Consider the following 21,421-nt stretch of genomic DNA (forward strand, 5'->3'; position numbering starts at 1 on the left):
GGGTAATGGAGGGGAGGGAGGGGGAATAGAATTTTTAGATTTTGTCCCCAAAAAATAGCCCCCCAAAAAGATGTAAGATTTTGTAAGATTACCCAGTTCAAAAATCATTAACATCTAAAAAGATGTAAGATTAGGGGGTAATTTCAGGGGGGTGGGGGTAGATTATGGGGAGTAGATTTGTATAGATGGAACGTCAAGAATTGGTCAAGCATTGATGGTTGAGAGGCTAAGGAGAACCGGCGCAGGGTACAGAGTTTGCATATTCGAGATCGCCAATCTTCAAGTATGGGGGCTAAAACAATGTAAGTTTAGGACGGCCACGTGAGATAATTACCCTACCAACTCTTGCATCATTTTAACCCCCCCCCCCGTTGCCCCCTGCTCTTGCACCAATTTACCCACCAAATTTACCCCCATTACAACCCACTCTTGCATTAAATTACCCCCCCCCCCCTCATTCCCCACAAAATAATGTATAAATTTTGAGGGGAATTGGCTAAAAAATCCCCCGATTACCCCCTAATCTGACATCTTTTAGGGTAAAAATTAACTCGACACGAGTAGATATCTTGTTATGGCCAAGAACTTTGGGCCATCTGAGACCATTCATAATACAGCTATCTCAAATGTTTTCTGTTTACTTGAATTTGGTTCGTAAGTTGGGCTGGCTTGCTTTTCAGCTTGCTTTTCAGCTTGCAGAACGAAACAAACTTGTAAGAGTACCCTCCCGGGTCGAGAAAAAATGACAATATATGTAAGATAAGCAAGCGTTGAAAAGTTGTTTTTTATTCAGCGGAAATTTTGTACATAATTTTGCGGTGAAATACGGTGAATGCGGTAAAATTATGTAAGTTCATCGCTAGAGTAAGCGGTGAACTTACAAAAATGCTTCACATATCAACTCTTACTACAAGTTAATGTCCTTGCACGGATTCAAACCTCTCACCCCATGGTTGTCAGCCACTTCTTCTTCCACTGCGCCACTTCTCACTACCATCTAGCATATTTGTTTTGAATTTAAATCAAAATCCCTCTGCTCTTTGTAAAACATACGCGTTGAAATTTTAAAAGATTATTGGTGTAATTACAATTTTAACGTTGAAATGTGGTGATTTTTTGTAAGTTCACCACTTAATGGTGAAATTGATTAAATTCACTGTTTAAAAACAGTTTCAAAAGATGTTTGATTATTTTTGGGTAAATTTTCCGAGCTTTTTTAAATAAAATTATCCTATTTTCGTTGGACAAAAGACAAAAAGACATTTCCATGTGTTTTCTAAGCGCTGACTTCATGATATTTCACCAAATTTTAAGCGGTGAAATTGTGTGATTTCATCGCATTCACTGCTGATCTCACACAATTTTTACACCTTTTCTAAGCGGTGAGTTTATGTCATTTCACCAATAGGTTAAGCTGTGAATTTATGTAATTTGACCGCATTCAGTGCTCCTCCTCGCCCTCCTGCCACTCAGGTTCCCTTGTTGTTTGCCAAGAAATAGCGTCTGCATTGCCATGTTTCTCACCAGGCCGGTGAACTACTTGGAAGTCAAACTCTTGCAACACCTCGATCATTCTATATGTTATTCCGTCAGCATTATGACGAAAGAGCCATCGTAAAGTTGCATGGTCTGTCCGAAGTATAAAGGGGATACCCAGCAAATTGGAGCGGAATCACTTTACTGCTTGAACAACCGCCAACGCTTACCTTTTCGTTGTTCTGTAGTTTACTTCTGTTCGAGTCAGCACGCGACTAGCGAAAGCAATTGGATTCTACATATTGCAGTCTAGATTCGATAGAACAGCCGCAATGCTTTTGTTACTAGCGTCAGTGTCGAAAACAAAAGGTCGGTCGTAAATTGGATGGCTCAAAAATGGTGCTTCGATGAGTCTGTTCTTTAGATTTTCTAAGCTCATGTAGGGGCTTCGCCATACCCGCAAAGTCTTTAACAAATCGTCTGTAGTAGCTACAAAAGCCAACAAATGACCGTACCTCCCTTGTATTAGTGGGTTCAGGCCGTTAGGGCGTTCAGTTTCCCCTCATCTGGCCATATTCCATCCGCTGCAATGTGATATCCAAGGTAAGACACTGCTGTTTGAATGAGCTTGCAATTCGAGGGCTTCAGTTTCAATCCGGCTGACGCTAGTCTCTCCATGACACTTTTGAGGTGTTGTAGGTGCTCTTCAAGGTTCTGGCTGTAGATGAGGACATCATCAAGAAAGATGGTCACAAATCATACAACTCTTTTTCGAACAATTGATTCATGAGGCGCTGGAAAATTGCAGGCGCATTGCACAGTCCGAAGGGTAGCCGCTTGTACTCATAGTGAAACCCATCTGGCGTTGAGAAGACTGTTTTCGGACTAGCACTCTCAGTGATTGGTACTTGCCAGTAGCCCGCTGCTAGGTCTAAGGAGCTGTAAAATTGGGCTCCTTCCAAGCAATCCAAGATCTGATGAATTAATGGCAATGGAAATGCGTCCTTTTTGGTGATCGCGTTGAGTTTGCGGAAACCTACACAGAAACGTGAAGTGCCATCCTTCTTTCCCACTAAGACTACTGGAGCACTCCAATCGCTTTTTGACGGTTGGATGATGTCCAAATCGAGCATCTGCTGCACTTGTTTCTTAATATCTGCCAGCTTAGCCGGGGTGGTCTTGTAAGCCGGTAGCTTGATTGGAGCGCTGTCGCTGGTGTCATTGTTCTGCTCAATTAGGTTGGTCAGACCCAACTCATTGTCATCTTTTGCAAAATTGGCTCTAAAATTGTAGACAATCTGCTCCACTACGTTTTTCTGTTGGATGTTGGCCCCTTTTGCGTTCGCAAGGAGTGCCTCCGTTGATGAAATCTTCTGTTGATGAAATCGTATACGATCTCCATGTTTAATCCAAAGAGCTTAAGGTCCTTCTCATCAATTCTGAGCTCCATTGTGTGGTATCGTTCGGCATTGGTTCGAAGGTTTGAAAACAAGCACCAATGATCTGTGTACAGTACTTTCTCTCCCTGCTGAAACCAAGGGTTAATGTAATAACATGTATTAAACCCCTTGTCCCAATGACAAACTGCCCCTGATCGTTTTCCGAATAATTTGAAACGGAGTCTAAGTGCGTTGTCATTTTCTACTAATTTTTTCTCTGTTTCGGGCGAAATGGGCATCAGTTTCACCATTGGCATTATGCGGCGATGTTCAGAAACTTAATCACGGTTTTCGTACGCTAACCGATTGGGGGTGGGACTCTAGAATTCGTAAAATTGCTCGAAGAGCCTGTTAGTGTCTTCTAGCTCCTCTCGGTTCTTTGGCCATGCAGTTTTCCTAACTTTGGCGATTAGGGCACCCGTTTCGATCTTCAAACGTGTTTCTGCATGGTTTTCAATGACTGTTTTGCCTTGGTCCCCGACATCACATGAGTAAATTGCAGAAATAGCCAGTAATGACTTCTTGGGTCAGTTCATTTCCGAGACCAGAAAGTTTCCTTGAGACATGTTTACCCCGCTCTCCGAGATCTCGATCTCCACAAATAGTCTCCCGTGGGGTGCTATTTCTATTTCGTTTAGGCATCTGGCTATCAAAAATCCCCCTTCGAAGCCGCTCATCTCACCTGGCCCGTGATCGATAGCGTTGGCAATCACTTCGGTCTTGAATACAGAGTCAAATGCCACAGCACTCGATTCAGTATTACCGGTGAAAATTGACTCTTGTGGAAGTCGATCGAACATCGATTGGGCTCAAGGAAAGCTGTGCCAAGAATGATGTCCACTGGCAGCATCGGGGCTACCAAATAGTCTGCATCGCACACAAACTTGCCGCCCATGCAATCTGGCAAGGTCTTTTTACCCAGGAGTCGGAGCTGCTTGCCCTCCGCATGGTACACTGTCCCGTCATACTGCTGTAGTGGCACGGGGTACTGTTCTGCTATCTCCTTGGACATGAGGTTTACCCCACTGCCGGTGTCCACTACAGCTCTTCTTTCAGCTCCACCAATATCGGCATTCACTAGTATCGATGGGCCGCTACTTCCTCCCACTGACGTTGCTTTCGAGGATCCGGGTCGTTTTAGGACGAAAACGGGTGACACATTATTGGCCGGAGCAGTCCTGGGTGGATTATGTTCTCACCCCGGCCGATCCTCGTTTAAATGTTCCTTCTTATTTGGGCAGTTTCGAGAATAGTGCCCTTTCTCATGGCACGCATAGCACTCAATGTCTTGCGTTGCCCTTTCGCTCCTTTCTGGTTGCTGAGGTTTCATTGCCTGGAAACCATTCTTCTTGTCCTGCATCATTTCCTCCTGCATCTTAGGGGACTGCACAAGCGAAGATTGAATCGAATCTAGAGCAGTACTGTTTCCCAAGTTTGTGCCCTCAACGTCCACATATCGTACACCAACACCACGGCGGCGGCACCTCTGAGCTTCAACCTTGGTAACTGCTTCTAGATTTAGTGCTCTCTGGTATGCTGCATTCAGCGTTGCGGGTTCCTCCCGCAGTAGGTGCCCCTCACGTCTGGGTCCACCAATCCTTCTATCACGGTCTCTTTCGCAGCCAAGTCCCTTGCATCTGCCGCTAGAGCCGCATTGGCCGATTCACCAACTTTCCTCACTCGTCGGTAGAAGTCCAAAATCTTCTCAGACTCTCTTTGTTGCAGACTCTTGAACTCTGCCCTGGCCGCCCTAAGGTTTGAGTAGTTTCCGATCTTGTTCCTCAACTCATTAAGATGAATCTGGAGTGTTAGTGCTGGGTGTCCTGCTTCGTGTAACAGGAACTACGCCGGGAGTATGTAGTACTCGTCAATTGAATGACCACTCAAGCAGGTTGGCAGAATTCCTCTTGACTGAGCGTCATTCCACCCATTCGCTTGACAGACAGCATGGAAGTATCTCGCCCAACGTTCGAAAGAGTTGGAGAACTTCGACGGGAACTTGCTGGGTACTTGGGCTTGGGGGCCTCCTACCGCTGGAGCCACTGCAGCGCCGCCACCTCCTCCCGCTTCAGCTCCCGGTTGTGCCATCTGAAGCTGAAACTCGGTTTCTTCTTCCTAACAGTAGCTTGCCTCTCTGGGAACACCACTGTAAGATTGCCTATCGCGCGCTCAAACACGTTCTAGGGAGCAGGTTCTTCTGCTGAGCCTCATGCTCTTCTGGTATTCTCCCAGGTTCCTGTGCTTCTCCTCTGCAAGGGTGCAACCTCACTTCTGCTGTTGGCTACTGGACTAGGAAGAAAAAAAGAGTTGCAGCTAGAAGGCTGAATTGAAGTCTTTTGGAGAGGGTAGCTGGAGAGAGGGCCAAGTCCGTTGTTGAAGCTCCAAAAAGTGCGAAACAAGTGATTTTGAATTCTTCAGAGTCCTCCTTTTATCCTACTTTTCCATATGCCTTAAACAGCTCGAAAAGCTCACAATTTATCATTATCAAGCTCCAGCTCCGGAGACTCGGAAACCCCAGTAAGTAGCGCGACGACAGCCCCATCGACAAACACAGTGGAGACTGTCGCCTCTTCAGCGGAGCAAAACCGCCGAATCACCCAGTTTACGGTCCCCCCGGTCCAGCGGCCGCAAGCAACCAAGAGGAGTGTCAGAAGATCGCGGTCGAGGTCGCCTAGACGGAGGCCGGAGACGACTTCTACTACGACGAGTGGGGGGAGCGCCAGCGGTGGGACTACGCCTGGGAATACTAGTGGGGGTAACGTTACGAGAGTGGGCATGACCCTGAACTTTTACTCTAAACTTCCATTTGTAGTGTTTATACTTATTTAGACTCGACTTATTACCGCCGCTTGCATGCAATACTAATAGACTGAATTTACATTCTTTTCTTTCTTCCCTTAAAACAGATATTTTTCTTTTGTTAAAAGCGCTTGACTCAGATATATTTCTTTTGTTATAAGCATTTGAGGCTATGCAGCAATTATTCAGTCCCAAATTGCGTCTATTATTCAATCCTACAACATCGAGCAGCGTTCAGAAATGATGAAAAAAATGTTATGAAAACTTGTAAAGATTTTGTTAGGAGCTGTCAGAACGTTTTGGGTTTATCTTGTTAAAATTCTACAAAGATCTTATAAAAATTTACCACGCAATGTTGGCATTTCAAGTTCCCTGGATGATGTTTCAAGTTTTTCAACAGATATCAAGATCGCGCATGTCTTATAAAGGTTTATCAGGTTTCGATTCACTGAGCAGTTAAAAAAATACACGTCATTGATCAAATTAATCATTATTTCTTAATCTAGAAAGCACTTGAAAGGACTTAAAACTTTTACCCAAGAAGACCAATGACGCGTCCAGCAGTGCTAAAACAATTCTGCTTTGGTTTACATAACTTGCTTGATGAACCTAAATAAAGTCGAAGTTAAAGTGAACCGAACTAAAAGCAAGCTGAAAATGTGTTACCTAACATCTATCAAATGTAATACATCGTTATACATTACAATCAAGACTGTGCATAACATTTGCATTTTATAATATATTACATTGTATGAGAGAAAATAAGAAAAGTTTTTTTAAATAATTTTTTTGAAATTACCCCGCCCCCAAACTGATGTACGGGCAGGGCTAATTGTTTATTGGGGGTAAAACGATGTAAGATTAGGGGGTAACGGGGCAGGGGTAATGGAGGGGAGGGAGGGGGAATAGAATTTTTAGATTTTGTCCCCAAAAAATAGCCCCCCAAAAAGATGTAAGATTTTGTAAGATTACCCAGTTCAAAAATCATTAACATCTAAAAAGATGTAAGATTAGGGGGTAATTTCAGGGGGGTGGGGGTAGATTATGGGGAGTAGATTTGTATAGATGGAACGTCAAGAATTGGTCAAGCATTGATGGTTGAGAGGCTAAGGAGAACCGGCGCAGGGTACAGAGTTTGCATATTCGAGATCGCCAATCTTCAAGTATGGGGGCTAAAACAATGTAAGTTTAGGACGGCCACGTGAGATAATTACCCTACCAACTCTTGCATCATTTTAACCCCCCCCCCCCCCGTTGCCCCCTGCTCTTGCACCAATTTACCCACCAAATTTACCCCCATTACAACCCACTCTTGCATTAAATTACCCCCCCCCCCCCCTCATTCCCCACAAAATAATGTATAAATTTTGAGGGGAATTGGCTAAAAAATCCCCCGATTACCCCCTAATCTGACATCTTTTAGGGTAAAAATTAACTCGACACGAGTAGATATCTTGTTATGGCCAAGAACTTTGGGCCATCTGAGACCATTCATAATACAGCTATCTCAAATGTTTTCTGTTTACTTGAATTTGGTTCGTAAGTTGGGCTGGCTTGCTTTTCAGCTTGCTTTTCAGCTTGCAGAACGAAACAAACTTGTAAGAGTACCCTCCCGGGTCGAGAAAAAATGACAATATATGTAAGATAAGCAAGCGTTGAAAAGTTGTTTTTTATTCAGCGGAAATTTTGTACATAATTTTGCGGTGAAATACGGTGAATGCGGTAAAATTATGTAAGTTCATCGCTAGAGTAAGCGGTGAACTTACAAAAATGCTTCACATATCAACTCTTACTACAAGTTAATGTCCTTGCACGGATTCAAACCTCTCACCCCATGGTTGTCAGCCACTTCTTCTTCCACTGCGCCACTTCTCACTACCATCTAGCATATTTGTTTTGAATTTAAATCAAAATCCCTCTGCTCTTTGTAAAACATACGCGTTGAAATTTTAAAAGATTATTGGTGTAATTACAATTTTAACGTTGAAATGTGGTGATTTTTTGTAAGTTCACCACTTAATGGTGAAATTGATTAAATTCACTGTTTAAAAACAGTTTCAAAAGATGTTTGATTATTTTTGGGTAAATTTTCCGAGCTTTTTTAAATAAAATTATCCTATTTTCGTTGGACAAAAGACAAAAAGACATTTCCATGTGTTTTCTAAGCGCTGACTTCATGATATTTCACCAAATTTTAAGCGGTGAAATTGTGTGATTTCATCGCATTCACTGCTGATCTCACACAATTTTTACACCTTTTCTAAGCGGTGAGTTTATGTCATTTCACCAATAGGTTAAGCTGTGAATTTATGTAATTTGACCGCATTCAGTGCTGTTCTCACACAATTTTTTTTGAGCGGTGAATTGACGTTAGTTCACCACTAAGTTAAGCGGTGAATTTATGTCATTTCATCTCATTCATCGCTTATCTTACATACTTTGGACACTTTTTTTCAAAGCGGTGAATTTATGTAATTTCACCGCTAAATTCAGCGGTGAATATATGTAACTTCACCGCTAACAGGCAAAAAAAATTTTCCACCGCATGCACAGCTTATCTTACATAAGTTTGCGTTGAATGGTGGTGAAACCTCGACCCGGGTTTATACCAAGTAACATGCAATTTGTGGTTAGAATATATCAAAATATTGAGAGACTTGAACCAGTCGAGGTCTAGTGTCTGTGCACTCTATCATTAAAAAAGGCACCTGCCAAACCTTTCTCTAGTTACCAGATCGCCTGATCTATTCGAAAAAAATCTGAAATCTCGGTTTAATGTTTTTTAAATTTTACATCAGTTCAGTCAAGCACTAACTTTTAAGGTTTTTGATTCCTTCTAAATTTGATAAGAGTTCTACCTCCAAAAACTAAATTTTTCCAGAAAGGACTGCAAATTGGCTATACCCTTGTTGTCTTTATACCTTCACAAATAAGGATTGCACGGTGTTCTATACACTGTATGATAAGCCTTTCACACAGTCGAGTTTTCAGTTTACTCATGTGTAGACCAACACTATTGGGCCGTCAAAACATTCAAGCCCATTGTACTTAGACCTAAACCAAATAGATATGAAGTAATGGTTAGAATACTCTGCTTGAAGTCACTGAGAACTTCTGGCGGTTATCGAATACCGCGAAGCGGTTCGAGATATTGGGTCAAAATTTCAAAGTGACTTCTGCAGAATCACTTAACCATCCTTAAAACACGAAACGCGCACGTTTTAAAGTGACGGAAGTCAAACAAAATTCAGCTTCTGGCTAAGTAGCAACTTCTGGCTTTTTGACTTCTGGCACTGCAGACTTTCGGCTTTTTAAAATGTGCACGTGAGTGCAATGTTTTAATTACCCTTCATTTTCATCTCCGTTGTGGAGCACGCCTATTTCACAGAATCCAGACCCACTTCTGTCTTCATCTCTCCACAACCCAAAACTAAGTTGGGAAACATCGCTGGAATCTGTTTTGATTGACACTTCTGTGATTACTAGAAAAAGAAAAGCAGAAGTTCTCGATCTGTCCCATTCTTTCCGAGGCGTAAGAAGGGATCAGCACCATTAACTAAACTTATGTCTGGTTGTGCGTTTACAGGTCAGAACCATCCAGGAAAAAGTTGGCTATGCTCATGCAGATGTTTTCATACTGCTTTCACATTTTTGCTCGCTTTGCTCACATGCTGGTTTTAACCTCATAATTTTCAGAGGTAAAACGACACCAGAGTACGGGAGTAATGGGGGTGAACCGACGCAAGAGTAGGGGGGAAAGGGGTGGGGGTGGTAAAATAAGGCAAGATTAGGGGGTAAGGGTTCATTACCCCCTCATTCTTACATCCCTTTACCCCCCTTGGCAGCCCCCTTCTACACCGTCATACCCCCATAGTCGCAGACTGACAGCCTTGCCCCACAACCTCTTCCCCTGAGCCAGTTCGCCTTAGACCTCAGACCACCGATGCTTGGCCATTACACGCAATCCTATTTATATGAATTAAACTTTTCACCCCCTCACTCTTACATCATTTTACCCCTCTAAAATAACCTCTTAATCTAATATCATTTTAAGGGGCTAATTTTGTGAGGTGTAGTCTACAAATTGCCCCATTAATCCGCGTAAACGCCTTATCTTACATCTCCATTACCCCTTATCTTACATTGTTTTACCTCCCTAAAGTTATCTCCTAATCTTACATCTTTTTGGGGGATAATTTTTGGGGTAAAATCTAAATATCCCCCCTTACCTCCCCATAACTCCCTAAATACCCTCTAATCTTAAATCATTTTACACCCTAAAATTATTCCCCCAATCTTCTATCTTTATGGGTTGTAATTTTTGAAAGGTCAAATCTAAACATTACCCCACTACCCCCAATGCCTCCTAGTCTTACATCGTTTTACCTCCCCCTCTTCATAGACAATTAACCCCTAATCTTACATCAGGTTGGGGGTTTTCAGGGGAGGGGAGGTAATTTCAACACAGGGTGAATTTTTGTCATAACACAGTCATTTTAGCGATGACATTACGGACCTGAGTGCCACTTTTTACCCCCAACCGGGTCAAGAAGTCATTGCTTTCTCAGCACATTATACTGTAAGAAATGCGCTGAGTATTCTAAAATTACACAGAAATGCGCAGAAGGCTTTAAACTTTGCTGAAATGTACTAATTTTCCTCTATTTTTGGCGAAAAGATCTTACATAATAATACGTTAAATTGCTTTGAAACTTTGTACGAATTGCATTCAAACTAATTGAATTCAATGAACTTCAATGCTTTTTGGCAAGGATTCCTGAATTTTGTACAATTTTTTTTAGCATGAGATTTACCGTTTTGTAGGAAAAGCGCTGGGGTGTACTAATTTTATTTAAGAAATGCGCAACAATTTCAACGTAGTTTTTACTTGATTTCAGTGCATTTCTTACAAAATACAAAATACAAAATCAAATTAAACGGTAAAGACGCAAGGATGCTTTGGATTTAGTAATGGCTACCTCACAGGAGAGCAAGGTGCAAGGTGCGAGAGTCTACCTCAACACCAGTTTTTTGAAGAAGCAACAGTTCTCAACGCATATTTCAACGCATTTTTTTGCAGATATTTGAGCTGAAATTTTCGAGATATGGGTGCATTTCAGCGTATTTTTCACATTTTTTAAAGAAAAAATTTGAATTTGGGCACACTTTGCTGGTTTTTCTATCAGCTTTAAATTCTTTTCCCTTACACCAAATACTCAAACATAATCTAGGGGGAGGTCCTTAATTGACCAAAAATAACAAAGTCGGGTTCCTTCCTCCAAGATGAGTAAAAAAATCTTTTCATTGATGAATAAAAAACCTTTAAAAAACCTTTAGCAAGGTCTTTTCACGGGTGAAAAATATACTTTTAATTGTCCAGCAACTGAGAACCCGTCGGTAGGGCCAGTTATCTTTGATGGGGTCCATTGTCACCTCACCTTATTGAATGAAACGAGGTACCTTTATTGTAATGGTCTTCTTCCTATTGGTTATGGTGAGGAGGTGACATTTTTCAGTTTTTTCGCTTTCACTGTTATGAAGTAACTTTTTTTAAAAAAAATGCCAATGCAGATTTTTTTTTACTTATATTTGGCTTCGCAAAAGTGCAAAAGATGAAAGAGCTCACATGCTGACTGCCTTATAATCAGCAGTTAGCATAATGTTGCATGCATAGTTTTCGAACCAAAGTGCAGTCTCATGAAAACACTGTAGCTCAACTCACGATTTGACAATAGTCCGATTCATTTCTTAAACTCAATTTTTTAAGTCGAGGAAAAGTTGAGCAGATGAATTGGGTCCAGCTCAAGTCAAGCAGATGATCTTGGTCGATCTCAAGTCCTGCGTTTTTAATTGGTTTCCTCGAAAGTTGAGCTTTATATTTTGGGTCAAGCATAAGTCCAACGTGAGGAATTTGGGTCCAGTAAAAAGTCGAACATGACAATGTGGTTAAAAATATAGAATGATTTGGTTGGACCACTTTTTGTGTCCTTTTTATAAATCAATGTCCACACCGAGGCATAATATTTAAAAAAAATATATCATTGTGGGGTAAACCATTGTGAAAAGCTACAGTAGGAAAGACACGATGTTGCTTATATCCTAGAATCTTTGTATTCAATTCGTTACGCCATCAATGTTGTTTATTAAGATTTTTATTTCAGATAGCTACAGTGGCTTTTGATGTATAAGTTGCTTCTTGGATGTCCACGGAGAGGGAAACGATTTCAGCTTGGACACTCGTGTAACAGAGGGACAACTTATTTCCAGCATTTTTCATTATGTGTAGTTTATTTGCTATATCAGTTTATTGCATCAAAAGTTTCCCAATCAGTCAATGTAGTCTTATTCATAACAACAGTTCGTCAGACAAAAAAATTAAAAAGGAGAAAAATTCAACAACAAAGCGTACTTCGCCTGTTGTCAAATCCTGCTGCTGATGTTTCAGCTCGAGCATGCTCATTTAACGTCAAACATTGTTGAGTTGACTAAAGATGTCTGCAGCATATATATATATATAATATATATTATATATATATATATATATATATTTATTCATAGACATCTGAATGTATGTATATATATATATACGTAAATAAATGTATTTTCATATATATATATATATATATATATATATATATATACTATATATACATATATATATATATATATATATATATATATATATATATAAAGATATAAACATATATATATATATATATATATATATATATATATATATAAATATATATATATATATGTGTGTGTGTGTTTGTGTGTGTGTATAAAATGTGAGTGTATATATAGAAAGAAAATAGGAACTGAATAACTTCTATATTTTAGTTGAATGTAGTAAAAATACTACAGAAGAAGACATGCACGCTAAGGGAATTAGAGAAGGATACTACTCGATATTGCCTTCAACTTAACTCCATATTTTTTATGTTTATCACTGACAAAATTGTTCGATAACTAGTCTCTCTTTGTCACTGATAAATACTGTAAAGGAACTCATCCCCTATACTCCTTTGAATAAATTGTATTGTCTCATCTTAACATCTCATTAATTATAGTCTGAAGAAATAAAAGAAGCACAATCGCCTGTCAATTCATCAAATTGCGCGTCTTACTTATTCTTTTATTAACATAACGCTTGCAACAATAACTTACTTCTTAACGACTTCAAATTGATAGCCCCTACATATGATGCCCATACGCAAATGCCTAATAGCAGCAACGGTAATTAACACAGTATAATTACCAAAAGTAGACAGAATAGGCGCACTACAATAAAAGCTATCACATGGTGACAGTCGTTGAAGTCATCAGACAATTGAAGAGACTGAGCATTAAGAACAGAAATCAACGAAGACGGGTCTCTCCATACCAACAACAACTCACTTTCTTCAATACAGCAGACAAGCAGATCCCTAGAGCGGTTGCAAAGACACAGATAGAAGTGAAGACACATCCTGACTCAAACAACTAGACACAGGCAAGTCTTCATGATATTTTATCTATTAGAGCTAAGCAAACAGTATTAAAAGCATTGCAGATGCTAATCAGGAAGTCCCTCCTGTTGTTGTTCAAAATAGTGCCCTTAGAATACCGACTAACATATTACTGCCCAAGTTTTCTGGAGCTCCCAATGAAAATATTGTTAAATTTTCGAGACAATTAGCTTCATCTCCAGAAATAGGTAAATTCTCTGCAGAAATTCAGCATCACTACCTGCATTTGAACTTATCGGGAGGCGCCTTAGCTTTTTATCAACAGCTGCCGGAAGAGACACAAGAAAACTTTGAAAGGGCACTTGAAAGGCTCTACCAGAGATATAACCCGGCAAATCATACTCAATTGTACAAGATTCAATTCCGTGCCACTAAATTTCAGCAAGGCACTGAACAACCAGCCGATTTTTTAACTGAATTACAACGCTTAGCTTTATATGCTTTCCCTGATATCGAAGCTAACCCCGAACAACATGTACAGCAAGAAAATCGAAATGTCGAAAGAACAAGACGAGTAAGATATGCCTTAATAAAAGGCCTACCATAGAAGCATCAACGTAAATTACTTCAAGAACCAGAAACAACAACAGTTCACGGTCTCTGTGAAAACTATACACAACAACTGATGCTCGAAAGTGTTCTGCCAGAAAATGACGTTGTCACAGCCTTCAACCAAGTTGCGCCGCCAGCACTAACGAATCAGAGAGAGATACATCAGAAATTCTTTAGAAATTGAAGGAAATGAAAAAACAAACAGACGAAATGGACAAAGCAGCAAAAAGCAGTACATCAGATCTAAAAAGACGCAGCAAAAACATTCCAATACAAACTTTCTCAATAAATGGAATCAACAAAATTTCAACCAAAATTTCGTAAATTGCAATCAGAACCGCGCACCTGCACCAGCACTATTCGGTCAACCCCGTTTTGCAAATCAAGGACAGTTTTACCGCAATAGACCAGTATGCAAGGGTTGCAACAAGACTGGTCACCTGATCGCCAAATGTTGGCATATAAACCCTCATCTCAGACCACAGTTCCTCCCATACAATACCATTAATAACCAAAACCAACAAAACGAGCCAGTTTCAACACGGTCGAGTATATTCCAAAAAAGTGGAAAACTTTATTGACTATTTTGTCCCGCCCGGGTGCAATCAGCAGTGTCAAATGACGAGTAGTCATGGAGCCTTGAGCAACCAGACGTACCAAAAAAACAATTAAAGCCACTTCATTTAATTTTTATTAACCAACAAAATACAAATAAAGGATTACTGTTTTTCTACATAACGTCTGTGAAGAAAGGAAAAACAGAGTGAATGCGGTCTCGACAGAAAAAAACACTTTTTTTTCAATATCCCGTTTATAATACAAAAATACACACACGGTGCTTGTCTCGATACTGGAGCTTTCCATAGCGCAATGAGTTTCAAAACATTACAAAAAAACAACTAAGCCTTTGTAACATCGTATCGATCAAACAGGAACAACAGAAGTTTTGTCTCACTGGCAGTTAAATCGCCCGTGAAAATATCGAGCACAGCGGTCATAAAATTTACCCTATCAAATATTGAATACGTCAAACCGTTTCTCATAGCCCCTAATCTGACAAACACATTATTAGGACTACCATATTTTGAGATAATTAACACCCTCATCGATGCAAAACACATAATTCTGATAACGCAAGATCTAAATCTACATTTACAAATGATCCAGAACAAAACAGGCAAAAAGCAAAATTGCCGAACACCAAAAAAATCTCTCGCCCTGTACACAGCGAAAAAACTTACAATTCCACCAGACTGCCAGGAGTTGATACAATGCGACTTAACTGATCACCGAGAAATGAGAAACAAAACTGGAGTTGCTGAGCTTTCAATCAAGTTTGAAGGAAAGACAGGGCTGTTTATTACATCGTCACCTAGCCTTATTGATGAAATTGGACTAACAACATTTGCAGCAATCAACGTACAACCTTATATGATAACCATACCTGCAAAAACAATAGTAGCAACGTTTAAATTACTCACTCCTGAACAAGCGGAATACCTAGTTCCACTTGAACCAACTCTTTTACAGTCAGAAGACCTACAGAACAATTTACAGAACCTAATTGAATTCAAACACAAAAACAACGCAAGTAAGCCTCACCACTAGGAGAAACTTTGGTTTCCAACTCCTGAAACGTGTAAAGACCCATCGCGGTTGAACAAAATCGAGCGCCGAATTTACGATTTGCTCTGTGACTTTAAATTGAAACAAGAAGTGGATCCAGAACGTTCTGAACAAGAATGACTAGAACTTTTAACAAAATTGAATTGGAGCCAAAGTATCTTCAGCGAAAACGAAAAACACAAGATGGAAAACCTCCTTGTAGAAATTCACGACATCTTTGCCAGACATCGCTTTGACATCAGATTGAAGACCAGCTTCAAGGCAAAATTAACTCCCGAAAATAATATGCCAATCTATGCTCCCAATCCACAGACATTAGTTCATTTGCGAGAAGATTTACTTGTAGAGCTAGCACTTAAGCAAAACGTCGACATTGTAACAACGCTGCCCTACTCAAAATACTCCAGCCCAATATTTGCCAAAAGAAAACCAAACGGAAAGTTAAGATTTTCAATTGACCTGAGAAGAGTCAACTTCATCCTACGACACGATTATAGTAACAACAATTTCACCGTCGCTAGTCAAGCCAGTTTATCTATTGGAATGGCTGATGAATTAAGTGTAAAATTTTTTGCATTTGATTTTGGCTCACGAACCTGGGCATTTAAACGCCTAGCACAAGGCCTAGGCCGTTCAACAACAATTTTCAGTTCCTGCTTTCGACACCATTTGGAAATATGTATTGCTACGGATAAGTGTTATCCATTCTTTAACGACATCGGAGCAGGCGCCTACAGCGGATAAGAGCTGATAAAAAACTTGAAAGAGATTTTTTAAAGCGTCCGCAATGCAAGATTACGATTATCAATGGAAAAATGCCAATTTGGCGTAAAAACCATCGAATTCTTGGGCCACACAATAAACCAGCAAGGCTCTACTCCCAACAAAGAAAAAGTAAACAACTTTTTGAAAAAACTGAAGATGCCGAAAACCCTTAAGCAAATCCGCCGATTGATCGGATTTGTACAGTTCTTTAAGAGTTACATACCGAACTTAACAAATCAGCTTCGCCCATTTTATCCATTGCTCCGAAACGACAACGCAATTATCATAACACACGAGCATGAAAAAGCATTAGAGGAAATTGCCTTTTCGCTCAAAAAGTCTTGTGCACGTACTCTAAGCATAGCTCAAAAAAACCTACAGTACATAATACTGGCTGACGCAAGTCATTATGCGGCAGGATATGTACTACTTATTGAAGCCTGTTTTGAGAACCAAGCAGGAAAGAAAATAAACAGCTTTGCTCCCGTGTCTTTCTGATCAAAACTTTTCACCCCAAATCAGTTGAAGCTATCAAGGTAGGAGTTTCTGGCAACAGTGTACGCAATAGAAAGATTTGAGGCGAATATCTGGGGAGCAACAAAATATCCGGTTACATTGTTAACAGACAACAAAATCCTAACAAAGTTCTTTCAATCAAAGACCCTCCCTCAAGCTTATGGTAGAAAGCGGAATAGTTTTAACCTCATCTTAGGCCATATACAAGGATGAGCGAATGCAGCGGCGAATTATCCTTCCCGAATGTATGTCAATCCCAAAACTAAATTCAAACTGCAGTTGAAAGACGACTGCCAATTCATGATGTTGATGATAGAAATCACAACCAAACAACCAGATAACACATGCTAACCAGTTAACACATGATAACACAAAACTCAATAACAAATGCTAACTCGGATGACAATGAGGAAAAACATTGCTTAGAAGAGCCATTAAAACCACAATTCTTTATAATAACGCTAGCCCATCTTCTCACAGGCGAAAACATCCTTACAGAAGCAATTAAGTAAACAACAAAAGAATAATGAACTCAAAGCACTATATCTGAGCAACCCACTGGACTCGCCAGATCTTTCGGAGAAGTACTCAACGCTCAATATGAAGGAGGAACAACGAAAAGACAAAGATATGACAGAGACGCTAACAAGGTTGCGACGAAAACGCACACCAACATCGAAATAACTCAATTTCGACTTACAAAAATACCGTCAGCAATTTAAAAGCAATTGGAAAAGGCAAAGATATGACAGAGACGCTAACAAGGTTGCGACGAAAACGCACACCAACATCGAAATAACTCAATTTCGACTTACAAAAATACCGTCAGCAATTTAAAAGCATTTTGAAAAGACAAAGATATCACAGAGACGCTAACAAGGTTGCGAAGAAAACGCACATCAACATCGAAATACCTCAATTTCAACTTACAAAAATACCGCCAGCAATTTAAAAGGTTAACTGTAGGAAAACTACCCTACCCAAATGCAAAGTGTACAAATACATCTTTTCAGCAATGGATGTGTTCTCCAAATACCTGTTTGCAATCCCAATGAAGCACCCCGACGCCAGCACTGTAACTAGACACTTAACAGATTTATTCTTTCAACACTCCTACATTCCACGAAGCATACTCTGTGACAAAGGTTCTGTCTTTGCAATCAACCTAATCAAAGAGCTTGCACAAATGCTGGAAACCAAAATTGAGAATGCTTCTGTTAAGCACACACAAAGTGGACTCTTAGAAATAGCTCACGGACCTTTAAAAAAGTATCTTCGAATTTACGAAAACCCTAATTCACAACAGTGGCCACAGTTAAAATTACCTGCGGCTTACGCTCACAATACTAGGTATCATGTTTAAATAGGATTCACACCATCATTTTTTACGATAGAGAGCCATTTGGTGCCATAGAGCTTCGATTCAACACGCAGAACTTACAAACAAACAAACAAAAGACGACTTCAACATAGAACAACACAACAAAATGCAACATGTATTCAAACAACAGCACGAAAACTTACTTTCGTCGTATCACAATTATCGTGAATACTATGATAGGAAAGCAAGGGCACAACCACTACGATCTAAAAGTTATTGCTCACTTTTACACCCACTTTTAAATACACAATCAAAAGAAATGACTGAACTACAATGCAAATTTTAGTGATAATGTCGGTTTAAGAGAGCCCTGACCAATTATAACCCTCTTATCCGCAAAGTGGGAACAAACCATACACAAATTGCACCTTGTATTCGATTACATCCGATCAAACCACAGCATCAAATAAACGACCTTGAAATAATTGATTCGAAAAATATCACCTGTGATCCATCAATACAGAAACTGCTAAAAAACCCGATTTCATGGGTCAGCAAATTGACCGTCTGGACTTTTTCTCTTTTGCGCGAATGCCCCATGCTGACCAGACGCCTTCCAGCTTCCATTTCCACGGCGAAGAGAAGCTGAGCAATTGCCATCCGCACAACCGACTAATGAAAATTCCCCCATATTGACTCCTAACACATCTTTTTGCAAACCAAGCAGAAAAAACTGCCTATGTAATTCAATTTCACGAAGTAGCCCGACAATATCAAGGCCCCAAACATCAATCGAAACTATCTACAACTTGGACGATATTCACTCCACCAACTGCATCAACTCCCCAATTAATACAAGGGCGACATGACTGCGTCACCGAATACATCACCAACCTAAACAGAGAATTCAGAAGTGTTCATAGCTGAAAACCAGGGATAAATTGGGCCGCCGTTTAGACATACGGAAGTAATCAGAGTTCCAGAACATCTCGCTTCAAGAATTAATCACAAAAATAGTCCTGCCCAACCTTTCACTAATACACAAGCAAATCTCCACCAATCCCCGATGTTTGGCCCTTTATGCTAGGCCATCTTTGGTGCGCCCCTGGCAAGCTTAGTTACTTACAACGGACCTCAAAGAATGGGAATTATTGGAAATCCCGATACTCCTCCTTTTCGACCTTCGTCGGACGTCGTCCCGCATCCGCAGTCAAACAAAGTTCTGTAATAATTTGATACATCATGACGCAACGCGCATGCCTAGACGGTAAATAAATAATTACGCCAATGCCAACAGCACAATTGAAGCAAGCACAAACACTTGAAATCAGAAAAAAAGCGATAGAATCTTTAAAACAAAACGAAAACAAAAGAACAGCTTCCTGGACAATCTAAAAAAAATCTACAACTTTCACGTTAATAAATTTTTTCCAACCATATTTAACTCTACTTCATCCGTTCAACCAGTCGAGAGCAGTATAAGCAACCCCGAAGATCGAAAAGTTGTTAAAAACCCAAAAACTAGCGACAATACCGAAAAACCAAATCAAAATCCTATTAAAAATTATAAAAAAATGTCAAGAGATAAAAAAATTGACACTCTAGGCGCCTTCGCAGGGCACAATCTATCCGAACGTGTCCTGAGGAACATTCAAATCCCAATTCCCATGCTTGAACATTCTCTGAGAGACGCAAAATTGAAAAATTTAACAAAAAACCTGTAACGACCTCAACTAGCCTTCGGAAAAAGTGGCTGGAGTCAAAAATACCGTTAGTACAGTCCCAGATTCACCATATGGGTACCAAAATAGCCGGATCTTGAGGTCTTGGGGAAAAAATTTGAGAAAATCGAAAATTTTTTCCCGAAAGTTGCCCAACCGTCACTAATTTATCCGCCTAAGTGCGGAACACCCAAAAACAGCCATTCTTCGGAACACCTGCAAGTCCAAAACGGTAAATGGCCCTCGAAAACTACTCTGCCTCCGTCGGAAGGTCATTAGCGACCAATTGGACACACCTAGCGATGAAAAGCAAGCACATAAACTGAAGAATGCACTCAAAACGGCGGAAAACTCAGCAAAAATCGCAACGGAAACACAATCTCTCCAACATAAAGTGCCATAAAGCAACAAAAACCCATATAAACTTATTAGCTCTGCTGTAGTAAGCAACAGTAAAAATATCATAGAACCTATAAAAATGCAGTGAAACCTCACCCGTACTTAAAAACGTCACCCTAGCCCACGAGAAAAACTACAAAAATATCGAAAAAACCTACATTTTAAAAGAAATTAACAACTCTAGAACAATGCGAATAGTACAACGAGCAATGCTGCATCATAATTTAAAACATCCAATAGTCCTAAGTAAGATTCAAAATGTCCAAGCACTCTAAAAGGACACAAAAATCAAAAATTCATGAAAAAGTTGCAAAAATAAAATCGTTGGTCTCATACTGAATTACATAAGAAGCAGCCACTGGCACTAGAATAACATCATCCCCTCCCCAACAACCTTTGCTCCCAATTTTTGGTTGAGTTTTTCCGAAATTTTCGATCAGGTTGTCAAAATCATACTAAAACTATGTCTGAAATAACTTGATTAATGGATATGTATTAAATAAAAACCTTGAGAAAAAAACAAACATAGGTGCAAACACTCTCTACAAAACAATCCCCAGTTCTTAAGCCCACGAATTCAACACCGGTCACATTAGGTGCCTGTACGTTGCTTCCTTCAGAGCAGAAAGCTTTGCGTTAACGCACAATATCACAAGACACAAAGTAGCAACAACAACAAATACAACAAATTAAATGACATAACTTTACTTATTGTTCATTTTAACGTTTCTTCTGCTTCCTCTCCTGAATGGTGACTGGTTTCGCGGCTCGTTTTGATGGGCTTCGTCGCTCAACAGCAGAAATACAGCTGTAAGCAGCAAACGATCTGTCCTCACTCTAAAGCAGAATAAATTGAGGAAAAAACCAACGTAAAGAAAACCTGAGCCTTTGCTCAATGCAATAAGCAGCTAGTACCTGCCAGTCGACAGCTCCAGAAGCGGCTCACAATGATGAGCACACCAGTTCTCCATTTCTAGATATACGTTATGAAAAACGAAGGCTACGCCTTTCGTGGAAATTCGCTTATGGGGATATTTCACCCAGGCACCTCCTTGTGCGTATTGCCAGTCTACCAGTCCATCTACGCCAGTGGCTTGAGCAATTCCAAGAAACTCAAAGCAACGACATTACTGAAATTGATGATTCGAAGAAAAAAAAACTAACACTGTACTGGATCTCATAGCCAACCATGAACTCATTGACTTTTCATAGCCAACCATGAATTCATTGAAGGAAGAAATAACACATTCCCCATTGCCCTCTGCGTTATTCAGCCTCACTTTCCTCCATTCGGGAACG

General features: G+C 40.0%; 3 protein-coding genes across 5 annotated transcripts in view; 2 read left to right on the plus strand and 1 right to left on the minus strand.

Annotated features, from left to right (window-relative positions):
- LOC142341527 (eukaryotic translation initiation factor 4E-1A-like) overlaps positions 1–21,421 on the plus strand; it is a 544,656-nt gene that overhangs the window by 265,343 nt on the left and 257,892 nt on the right. The gene's annotated exons all lie outside the window — the stretch shown is intronic.
- The window catches only part of LOC142341529 (persulfide dioxygenase ETHE1, mitochondrial-like), a 520,203-nt gene that overhangs the window by 265,341 nt on the left and 233,441 nt on the right, over positions 1–21,421 (plus strand). The window lies entirely within an intron of this gene.
- Positions 1–21,421, minus strand: part of LOC142340823 (uncharacterized) — a 232,662-nt gene that overhangs the window by 20,100 nt on the left and 191,141 nt on the right. For both annotated transcript variants that reach the window (XM_075391555.1, XM_075391554.1), the window contains one exon: positions 9,061–9,196. In XM_075391555.1, coding sequence (XP_075247670.1) covers positions 9,061–9,196 — 136 coding nt within the window. The remainder of the gene's footprint in view (positions 1–9,060; positions 9,197–21,421) is intronic.

The sequence above is a fragment of the Convolutriloba macropyga genome, chromosome 6 (assembly GCF_964194025.1).
Source record: "Convolutriloba macropyga chromosome 6, txConMacr16.3, whole genome shotgun sequence".
Lineage (NCBI taxonomy): Eukaryota > Metazoa > Xenacoelomorpha > Acoela > Convolutidae > Convolutriloba > Convolutriloba macropyga.